The sequence below is a fragment of the Parasteatoda tepidariorum genome, chromosome 4 (assembly GCF_982258835.1).
Source record: "Parasteatoda tepidariorum strain Cologne lab strain chromosome 4, Ptep-v5.0, whole genome shotgun sequence".
In the NCBI taxonomy this organism is placed as follows: domain Eukaryota; kingdom Metazoa; phylum Arthropoda; class Arachnida; order Araneae; family Theridiidae; genus Parasteatoda; species Parasteatoda tepidariorum.
The window spans coordinates 5,184,361-5,196,787 of NC_141758.1; the positions used below are offsets into that span (position 1 = coordinate 5,184,361).

The 12,427-nt window shown below is 30.4% G+C and overlaps 1 protein-coding gene across 1 annotated transcript in view; it reads left to right on the forward strand.

Moving 5' to 3' along the window:
• Window positions 1–12,427, forward strand: part of LOC107447628 (uncharacterized) — a 63,597-nt gene that overhangs the window by 24,547 nt on the left and 26,623 nt on the right. Inside the window, exons 3-4 of the mRNA XM_016062583.5 lie at window positions 866–1,000; window positions 8,501–8,653. Coding sequence (XP_015918069.2) covers window positions 866–1,000; window positions 8,501–8,653 — 288 coding nt within the window. The remainder of the gene's footprint in view (window positions 1–865; window positions 1,001–8,500; window positions 8,654–12,427) is intronic.

Here is a 12,427-nt window from a genome sequence, read left to right on the forward strand (position 1 = left end):
TGTGCCGGGTGGAAAATTTAGCCGTATGAGTTTATATATTGTGCCAGTGTGCCATACTTTATCAAATGCTTTGGTTATGTCGATCATCAGGAAGGCTATTCTTTATTTATGATTGCTCTGGTTTGGCGAGCTAGAATTTTCATATACTTTCTTTGTAAAATAATTTTTAGTGGTGGTTACTCATAAAATATTGACATTTGTTTTATTTTCGTTATCATTTTTTAAAATTTTTAAGGCCAGCGATAACCCAGTTTTTGTAAAATATTTCAACATTCTAAAACGCTCTAAAAATAATTTTTTTAAATGCCTACAGCTCTGTTAAATATTTTGTAAAAAGTGTAGCAATTGGCATGCCTGAATATATATAACGATTTTTAATGTTCTTTTCACTAGTCTAATCTTGCATTGGCTCAAAACATTCAAATGTAAGAAATTATTTTTGTGATAAGCTCTAACATTTATACAGTAGTTATAAAAATGCTTCGAGTAATATTTTTGTTCACATAATTTTAAATATTTGCTTGAATAATTTCAACAGCATAGAAGATTTCTTGGACATCTCGATTGATTGAATCATATTAGTCAAGTGATTAAGTGCAATCTCTGTCTTGGATATCTCTATAGATAGAATTATACTATAGTTAAGTGTCCTGTGTTTAAAATCTCTATTGATGAATTATATTATACAAGTTATAGAGTTCAACCTCTGTCTTAGATATCGCTATTGATTGAATTATACTCCGATTGAATAATACTAGATTAATTGAATCATAGTACCTCTTGCTTGAACATCCCTAATAGACTAAATCAATATTATTAATTATTTTGACTCTGTTGTGAATAATATTTTCTTCTTTTTTTATAGCAAAGTAAAGGGAGTGAAAAGAGTTGTGGAGTTCTCAACCTGGATTACTATGATTTGTGTGAAGAGAACAAGACCAAAGACAAAAAGAATCCCCACGTCTTCGTTATCGGTACGTCAGTCAAAGGATTATTCGACGTAAGTACTTACATTTTGCTCATTTTACAGTGAAACCTCAGATCACTTCTGTGGAGCGACCTCCTCTATTTACGACCACTTTTGAGAGGCACGGAATTTTTTTCCATAAACTTTGTGTTGAAGAAAACCTCTAGGAGAGACCATCAAAACCTCTCCCCGTGACCGGACAAACCAACCTCTGCACCAAATGCGGAAAAGGTCAAATAAGGAAAAGCAAAAAAATATCAAAACAAAAAATAGTAACAAAACAAATAAGAGAAGATTAAAATGTATTTAAAATATTTGTGTGAGTCTCTTATTTAGAGAGCTCTTTTTGAGGATGACAACCTCACGTTGCAGTGAGATTGCACTAAAGACTATCAATGATTGACTTTGAATGAGTTGAAAAGTTAATTTTTTTTTAAAAAAAGCTAACTACTTTTTATGATATAAAATGAAATGGAAACATAAAACATAATTGTTTATTTTTTTAAAAATAATTTTATAAATTGTAATTGGTAAATTTGTTTATGCACATAATTATATCAGCAGGGAACATTTTTATCGACTCTAAATTTTATTCATAGACCCGGTTTTCATGACGGTAACACAAGTTGCATTTCCTCACTAAGAAAATGACACTGACAAAAATTTGAAGTCAATGAAGGTAACCCTCAAGAACGACCCTCCTTCATTAACCTCTTAACGCACAGGCCAAAAAAAAAATCACTTTTTTAAATGTAAAAAAACACACTTTAGAACATTGTCTTTTCTTTTGGCAGACAATTTTGATTTACTGCGCTTTTGTTCCATGGAAAAAGGTTGTAGGCGGAGATGCCAACTGCTCCGGACACGCCAAATAACAAAAAAAAGAAAAATAAATAAATAAATAAAATAAACGATAAATAACTACAAAGTAAATTTTGCAAATCTTTGACTATTTTTGTTTGCTTTTTAAAAGGTATAGCATGACTAAAGTACTTTCTTTCTTTATTTATAAAAAATTGGGCACCTGGGCAGCGCAGAAGGCCTATATCCCATACATCGTGAAATAGTATAAAAAGTTAAAATAAAAGACAGTTTGAGTTCAGCAGTCTATGGGGTGGCTGTTACAAGGAGACAAGCACCTTTCTTGTATAACTGAAAGAAAATGAAAATAATAAGAGCAACTTGCTGTAATCTGTGGATGGCTGTAGTTTGATTGTCAACGTGAAGTAACATAGGTCAGGATTTCAGTATTGGTAAAGTGTTTGATGCTGTGGATTATTGGTACTTTGGATTATTGTTGTAGACTATAGATGCTGGAATTGAAGACCATTATTTGTGCTGATAGCATACCTGCCAACTCTTCCGGATTTTCCGGAAGATTTTATTTTCATATTTAAAGTGGTAGTAATTATATACTATTTTTACTTTTATAAACTTAATTTTTAAATGATTTTGATCACCACTATTCTTACAAAAATTAAGCACATATATTAATATGCGTTACTATCGGGGTTGTCAACTTAAGTTTTCTCAAATACAACGCATTTGTTTGCTTAAAATTGAAGTTTTAATTCCATTTTAATACCACTGGGGAAAATGATAATGGAAGGGATTAAAAGTTGGCAGGTATGTGATAGTCTTGACTAAAGTACTATTAAGTGGCGAATTATATAAGCCTATGAATTATTTAGAAATAGGGGAGGATAAAAATCTGCAAAATTGAATTTATTAAACCAAGAATCACAATTGATTTGCTGTCCGGAGCAAATTCGCATCTCTGTATATTTTATTCTTGAATAAATGTTATAGCTTACAATCCTATGTAAATGATAAATATGAATAAATCTATTTTTTTTTCTTAGCTTTCACATTACTATTTTCAATTCTCGATTATTTTCGAGTGTGAAAAATTATAGCAGCATAAAATACAACGCCCCTCGAATTATCTCGAGTGTGCACAGTTAGGCCTGTTTAGCGAGCTCGAATTAACTCGAGGGCACAAGTTAAGGGGTTAACGATTATTTGACTGTGGAACAGAGAGTGGTCACTCCAGAGAGGTTTCATTGTATTTATTTTCATTAACTAATTATCAACATAGTGGATTAAAGACGTCAATAGTGCACTTCCATAGCCTTCTAGTTTTAAGCACAACTCTTAAGATTAAAATAGTTCGAAGGCAAATTTCTCCCATTACTTGATCTCTTGTGTTCTGGACTGGGTTTAAAATGACAAGGGTGTTGGACATTAGTAGTCTAAAACCCAAAAAATATTGTTGGCATTTCAACGACGGTTATGAAATAAAATAAAGCGACGATATAAACTTAAATAAAAATATATATACGAAAGGCTTAAAATTCGGTTCAAGTGGCTAAAAAAGTGAAAATAATTTCTGCTTACAACTGTCTGAGATTTTTATAAACCAGAAAAAAATACGAAACGGGCAGTAAAATCATTTTCTCTCTAGTTTATTTTCGAATGTCCATGACTTCTAACTTCCAGTTTACGATAAAACACCTAAAAAAAGATTTTTATACTTTGAAAACTTATACCAGTATGTGAAACTAAATAAATTTTTTATTAAATATAGTTTCCATTGAAACTTATGTGGATAAAATATATCAAGTTCAACTATCAAGACATGCCATTAATTAGCATGAGTCACGTAAAAAGTATAACGTAACTTTAGTCAACATGCCCTTCCTGAGTGGCTGATAGCATTTAACCCTTTCGCGCCGCCTGTCACAAATACGTGCCAGCATAAAACCGTATCAATCAGGATAAAAAGATAAAACTGGTAATCAAAGTATTTCTTTAGCAGTTTATTTGTGGGCGGAGTTATAATTGTTTGATTTATTTAATTCACCATTACTTTGTTCAAAATAAAACTATTTAGTTACACTTTGAATTAACATTGATTATATCCAAATATAATACCAATACTAAGTAACATCTTTAACGTCTACTTCAACCACTGCTATTTTCCTGATTGCTGGAAAAAATGAGATGTAATTCTCTTTCAAAGCTTGATCTAGCAAATTCAAAGCTTGATCTAGCAAATAAAAGAACTATCTATATACAAGCGATTCGACCAATTCTTACGTATGCTTGCCCAGCCCTCACTACTATAAGCAACAACCTAAAAAAGAAGCTATCTACAACTGAAGGTAAATTTGTACGCACAATGACTGGCGCCCCAAGGGCGATTAGCAATAGATTACTCAGAAAAGACTTAAACATTGATGATATCAATTGCTTTATAGCCAAATTGACCACAAAATTTTATAGTGACGCAAAAACATGCACCACATCAGATTTCAATAAATTGTTCGATATTGATATAATCCGTGATAATTCGAATTTCAGCCCAATTACCGCCTTTTTATGCTCAGACTGCATACTACCAAAAAACTACTAACTTCATCATACAACTCTACTCAAGGGGATCTCCCCATTCCAAAGATGATTTTCACTTCAAAACAAAAGATTTACTTCCTTAAGGACTTGATTTGTCGTTACAACATACTACAACTTCAAAGATATTTAGGACCTCCTAGAATACGACAAAACAGAATCGATGAATCGGTTAGTGGTGCTTCGCGCCCAAACGCCGAGATATCCCCAATATCCAGCATTGATTATGATTAAACTAACAATAATTAAAGTCAAAGCAAAGTAAGTCTCTCCCAATGAGTTATTTTTACCTCCTTCTAATTTGACAGTAATTCGAGGTAGGAAGGGGGAAGGATTTATAGCGTAAAGTTAGGTTTTAACACGTTGAATGCCATGCTAATTTTACATGGTTTGCCCATCTGCCCAAACGGTAAATAACTACTAACTAAATTAAAAATATTAGACAGATTATGCTAATTTATAAGAGGCTTATCAAGTCCTAGTGTTTAGATTTTACTGGGCACCTGGGCCGCGAAGCTGCCCCTATCCCATTCATCTGGAGAATGTTAGATAATTTTGCTACCATTTAAAAAAGGTCATCGCGAAGGAGCTTTACTTTATTGAAATTACCTTCATTTGCAGGCTTGTGTACTCAATTTAGGCTTATAAGCCTTTTTGAAGAAGCTTATTAAATAAAGTTATGAATTATATAATACTACGAATTGTTTAGAAATAGTGGTGGATAAAAATCTACTAAATTGAATTTATTAAACCAAGAATCACAAATAATAAACTAGCACTCGAAAATATTGATTCGCTGTCCGGAGCAAGTTGACATTTCTGCTAATAGACAGACTGAACGCTCTGCACCGCGAAGCCTGGCTACCGGGGGGGGGGGGGAAGCGAGGGAGTCATCTCCTTATTCGTAAATTATTTTTTCACTTGTACATATGTTATTTTTGTACATATGTTTGTATGTAAAAAAAGACTTTTGTAGTTTTAAAACCTCTACCAGTATGTGAAACTAAATAAATATTTTATTAAATATTTTCTCCCTCGCACCTTGTACATCAGTGAATCTACTTCAAATTGTCAAGACATGCTAATAAATAGCATGGGAAGCGTAAAAAATAGAAAGCAACTTCAATCAACATGCTCTTCATGAGTGACTGATAACATTTAAATCGGAGTACCTCTCCCTGTGGGTTATTTTCACCTTCATCTAACTTGATAATAAGTAGATGTAGGAAGGGGGGAGGATTTATAGCTAAAAGTTAGGTTTTAATTGAGTGAAAAGATTAATTTTGTGTAAGAACGAAGTCTGAAATATGTATAAATAATAAATGAAAAGAAGTAGTAATCGAAAAACATACGTACACGTGAAAAATAGTTTACAAATAAGGGGATGACTCCCTCGCTTCCCCCCCGGTAGCCGGGCTTCGCTGGTGCAGAGTGCACAGTTTGTCTAATAGTCCTAGTTGTGCGACTTAGGTGGTAAGTGACCCCTATCCTAACCATCAAGAATTTGGGTTTTGTTTGTACTGAGTCTTCGTGGTTAGCTGGCAGTGGGGTTTACTTTAAGCACTTTGCTTGAGCAACTACAGATGAATGATAATAATAAATCGGCTTGCTCTAAACTATGTTTGATTCAAAATTTTAGTTGTTGTTGTATGGTGAGTAAAAATGTATCAGCATGAGAATACGCCTTGAATATTCATTTTTCAGACAATATTTACAGTTGGGAAATGTTATTTGTTTTGATAGTTGTGATATGAGGCCTTGGAGAGTTTGTCTAATTAAATTGAAACTGTATAAAATATCTGGGAACCTAAGGCCGCTTGCGACCCTTTTCCCATTCATCTTTAGCTTGATCTTTGTGGCTCTTCGATGAGGTTGTGGAATGCAAATGAAGTGAAGGAGTATTCATGTGGATCATTGAGGTTCTGACTGTGTGTACGGTGATAAGACTATATTGTAAGAGTATGAACTTTTGGTAAGCTGATATGATGAAAATGAGGTCATGTATGCTATTGATGAGTTTGTCTAATTTCAGATACAGAGTCGTCTTAGCTTCAAAGTGGTAGTATTAATATTTCAATAAATTACTTGTAGAATTGGCGAACTTTTTGGAGTTAGATGACAATTGGTCCTACTCATAAGTTCTAAGAAAAATTTTATTCGATTTAAAAATTCCGTCTCTAGTTCACTACCACCGGAAAAAATAATTCATAGATAATTTACATGTGCGAAGAAATGACCAACAACAATTGACAGTTAAGTTTCCATTGTAAGAAAACAGGCTTGTAAATGCAGTCTAACCTTGAATGTGTCTTGCTAAAAAAAGTTATTTATTTCTTCGGAAACGAACTAGGAAGAAAATGATTTTAATACCCGTTTTATATCTTTTCCGGCTGCCAAATTTCTACTCGTTTTGTAAAAATTTATTCTAGTGGTAGCTATGTCTATGTTTTTAATGTATCATTTTTCATTCATTTAAATTTATTTTCCACACCACTACACATAAATGATTTAAAAGTTCATATGCAACTCCATTTTGTTTCAGAGGTTTCATTGTTAGGCTTTCAAAATGTTGGCAAAGTTACCAAAAATTCTGAAAGTTTTGATTTTTAATTATCTACCACTCAATTAAAAATTTGGTAAAAAACGTAGTAGTTGGCAGGCCTGCATGATAAATGTTATTTTCAAATGAATTTCATACCTGCCAACTTTTAATCCTTTCGAGGATGATTTACCCCAGTGGTAGTAAAATGGAATATAAATTACAATTTCAGGCAGAAACAGACGCTGTATTTTGAGCAAGCTTATGCGGACTACTTCCACTGTATCATACCTGAAAACTTTTAATCCCTTCCGTTATCATTTTTCCCAGTGGTATTAAAATGGAATTAAATCTTCAATTTTAAGCAAACAAATACGTTGGATTTGAGAAAACTTAAATTGACAACCATGATTGCCCTGGATTAAAGTTGTGAGAAGATGCAGCACGTCTTGGTCCTTCAGCAAGTCTTTAAGTTCACTGATGAGGCTAACAAGTCTGTGGGCTGTAGAAGTAGGCGTGTCCTTGGTCGTTTTCTTCTTTCGACTGAGGCGGGTTGACAACCATGATAGTAACGCATATTAATATATGTGCTTAATTTTTGTAAGAATAGTGGTAATCAATATCATTTAAAAATTAAGATTATAAAAGAAAAAATAGTATATAATTACTACCACTTTAAATATGAAAATAAAATTTTCCGGAAAATCCGGAAGAGTTGGCAGGTATGCTGTATTACATATTAATAAAAGTAATTAATTTTTTTTAAAAATAGTGGTGAATCAAAAAGATTATAAATTAAGTTTATAAATGCAAGGAATATATAGAAAGCAAACATTTTACTACCACTTTACATACAGAAATAAAATTTTACGCCAAATGCGTAAAAGTCGACAGGTATGGATTTTAAAAATTCATAGTGTTTACTTACTTTTACTTTATTTATAAAAAATTGGGCACCTGGGCCGCGGAGTGTCCACTATCCCATACATCTAGAAATTTACATAAGTTTAAAGTGATAACATTTTGAATTTAGCAGTCGATGTGGTTGCTAATACAAAATTAGAAGCCCTTTGCTTGGGTAAATAAACATTTGAATATCGAAACTAAATTTACACATATAAATATATAAGCATATAAATATAAACATAATTTGAAATATATATACATAGCTTGACATAGATAAATATAGTAGATATAACATTTAAGAATTCATAGTGTTATGTGGTTACTAATTATTAAGATACAAAAATTTTTAATTTTTAAGTGGTGACTTGTTGATGTCGCTTCCAGCTCGTGAAAATCCAGAAGACAGATAAGTAGTTTACTGAAATTTTTCATAAAGCTTTAGATATACCTACAAAACAGTATTCAGCGGATTTACAGATTATGTACAGGTATTCAAGATATATCACTGAATTGGCCACTGATAACGATATCATACGAGAATGGTCAGACAAACGATTATAAGTATTATCGTTTCAGCGGCAGGCAGCGAACTAATTTATTCTAATTTTCACAAAGATCTTTGTGTTTATGACTTTCTTTTCCGATTTCTTTTCAATCCGAGTGTTTGTATCTTATAGAACCGTCACCAGTTTTCTGCAGAAACATCCGATGAAATGCAATCTTGGATACAATCGATACAAAATGCAATCGCGGAAGCCAGAGTCAACCGAACCAAGCCAGGAAGGAAGAAGCAAGATGGAAAGTCACCTGACCTCAGTTATTCGTCACAGGTGAGTAAAGCTGTTGCCATTTTACGTAATAAAAAATAATAATCCTTTTTTTTCTTCCAAATATATAAATATATATCGTCAGATAAATTAAAGGCCTAGGTCGAAAATCAGTGGTGCGTGAAGTTTTAAGTGAAGGTTGTTGCTTGACCGAATAATTTGAAACATTCGTTGACATACATTTTGAAAAAGAAAACTAGAAGTAGGTAAAAAAAAAAAAATTATGTTTGGTAAAATTTTATATTTAGTATATACAAAGTAACTTTTTGATTTTACTGTTAATAAACATTAAGAATTAGAGCTTAAAAAATTAATAAAATTAAGAATTAAAGCTTAAAAATAAATAAAAATTAATAATTTACCTAATTATTTAAATTATTCATTTTGTGACTGAGATATACGATAAGATATACCTTCCCAGAGATAATATTTAAAGTGGTAGCTAAATAACAGTTAGGGTTAAACTTAATCTGTTTAATTTTGTCCTCTCTTTTCTGTATTAATAAGTACTATATATATATATAATATATATATATATATATATATATATATATATATATATATATATACACAAATTAACATGAAAAACATGAATAAAATAAAAATAAAAATAAAAATATATATATATATATAAAAATATATATATATATATATATATATATATATATATATATATATATATATATATATATATATATATATATATATAAATATATTTGTTTATAGTAGAAGGTAAAATCATTCTAAATTAAGTTTATTAAATCTATCGTGAAGTATTAAACCATAAAATTTACTACCACTCTAAATACTCAAATTAATCTGAGCATTCCTTTTTCTATCAACTGCTACTTTTTGATGGCCATCGCTTATAATATTTCAGAGGTACGTTCCATCTACATTAAAATAAACTCTTGTCCTATAGAAAATATACCTGGTATAGTATACTTGCTTTTAAATATACAGTATTATAGCTGTATCAGGGTACTACACGCTTGAAAAAATTTAAAAAGTGGTAGTTATATTAACATAATTTATTTTTTATATAATCATTCTTTGTCGCTACCAAAATATTTCATTCTCTCTAAGTAAGTATAGATAGATCCGAAAGTGGCGAATATGAAATTTAAATTAGATAGTGGAAGATAGTATTAAGAAGTGTTCAGATTTTTTATAAGAAAATTGTCACCAGTTTAAGTACTTACGAAACTCTTTATACATAAATTCAGATATCCATGTTCCTAAGAAAAATTCAGTAGTTGTAAGTACCTTTATAAAATACCTTTATAAAATAACATATAACTGGGCTGTCTACTTTCTACGCTTTTCGTAAAAATTTATTCTAGTGGTAGCTATGTTTATGTTTTAATGTATTATTTTTTATTTAAACTTATTTCATACTACATATAAATGATTTAAAAGTTCATAAGCAACGACATTTTCAGAGATGCCAACTGCTCCGGACACGCCAAAATAATTAAAATAATGGTGAATAACTACTAACTAAATTTTGCAAATATTTGACTGCTTTTGTTTGATGTTTAAAAGAATAGATCCCAAGATGGTAGCATGACATACCTACTATAAAGTGTTGAAATATATAAGTCAACGATTTATTTAGAAATAGTGGTGGATAAAAATCTACTCAATTGAATTTATTAAACCAAGGATGACAATTGATAAACTACCACTTGAAAAGAATTATTTGCTGCCCGGAGCAAGTTGGCATCTCTGCACTTTGTTAGAACTATTTCTTGGAGAGACTTTAAATATGTTGGCAAAATCACGAATAATTCTGAAAGCTTTGGTTTTTAAAAGGCTACCACTCTATAAAATATTTTGCAAAAAGGGTAGCAGTTGGTAGGCCTTTGATAAGACACGTGTGGACCAGTACAAAGAGCTTTAATATAAGGATGCTAACTATGGATCACCTAACTTTTAGTCTTTTCTCAAAAATGTGTTTTTCTAGTGGTAGGAAAAAACCAACGGAATTGAAATCGTATGTTGCTGATTCGTAAAAAATCTAGCCAATAATTAAAAATATTATAAGAGTCTTGTCTTGCTTCTGGATCTGGGCAGCGAAGCGTCCCCTATCCCATTCATCGTGTAGTATATGTCACTTTGTTTGGTTTCGTTGAAGTTAGCAGGAAATGTGGTTGCTGTCAGGGGGATTTAAGCAGCTTGAATAAGTAATAATAATGAAAATGAAACGGAGAAGCTTGCTCTAAACTATGTGTGTCTTAAGTTTTGGATGCTGGTTGATGGTCAACGTGGGGAAAGGGAAAAGCTTGATAGAACTTTCAATATTGTAGATGTTGAAGCTGATGTTACAGGTGGATCGAATCTGTAATAAGAAATTTGTTAAAATTTTTATTTATTTTGATAATTGTGATATGAGGCGTCGGATGTAAATTGAGAGAATATTTGTTAGTATTTTATATCTTTTTTGTAGTTTTCAAAGTTAAATATCTGGTTAAAGTTAGCTGCATTACATTTTTTGGGCTTGTTGAAGAAATCTGCATTTAATTTATGAATATGTTGTGATAGGATCGGAATCTTGAGGTCTTTGTGAACTATAAAAGATGTAGAAAGCCTATCATATACGGGTCATTCTCACGAAAACAGTCATTTTTCAGTTTATAAAATCCCAAAAAAGTAAAGTGAATAAAAAGCTCTGAAACTTTTTATATTAATAGAAATATGTAATGGCATTATAAAGAAAGTATATATCCTATAAATTATACTTAATATTTAAATTAATTAATTTTTTAAATAATTAATTTATAATTAATTAATTTATAATAATTAATAATTAATTAATTAATTTAATAAATAAGTAAATTAATTAAAGAAATTAATTAATTTTTTAAAATTAATTAATAAATAAATTAATTAATTTCACTACTTAAAAAGTGAGGGAATGACACTAATAGTGAGGGAATGATATTTTATTTTAATACATGTTTTTATCTAAGTTACATCTACCTAAAGTTTTGAAAATGATAACATACTAAGTATATCTAATATTTTTTATAATTTAGTTTTATATATTTAATAGTTTTTACAGGTTTGGGAAATAAAATTGGCTGGCACAATTGAACAAAAAAAAATTAATAATATACTCATCTTGAATCATTCCCTCACTTCAGCATCATTCCCTCACTTTATACACTAGTGAGGGAATGACAAATTAAATAAAATTTAAAAATAACAGTTAGGCCTAATTAATTTCTGAAGTCAATCACATACAATTATATTCATACAAAAAAGCAACATATAATTATCCACTTTCTCGATGAAGTTGTATTTTATTTTACTCTAAAAAATGACATGAGGGAATGACAAATGTAAAAAATTTTACCTGGTTTGATTCATTCAAATTTATTCCGCAGCAAAGCTTCTTTAAGTTGAAAATGGGAACATACTACAATTTTGTTCTATGATGCCAGTTGTTAACTGCTAAAGTTTTTATTGAAATATTTTTATTCTAAGAAGATTGCAGGTGATAAGAACATTGTTGTGAGGGAATGACGCGAAACACTGGGGACAAAGTTTAAAATAGTGCTGTGTTAATATTTTTATCAGAAATTAAATTTAAAATTGATTTTCTGAATTCTATATTTCAATATTCTGAAATAAAAAACACGAATTTGTAAAAATTTTTTATTTATTTCAGAAACAATTTTTTTTTAAATCAGCAGTGGGGACAAGTGAGGGAATGACATATTGGTATATTTTAATTACCTAAAATAAATAAAAAATAAAAATTGATAATTTTAT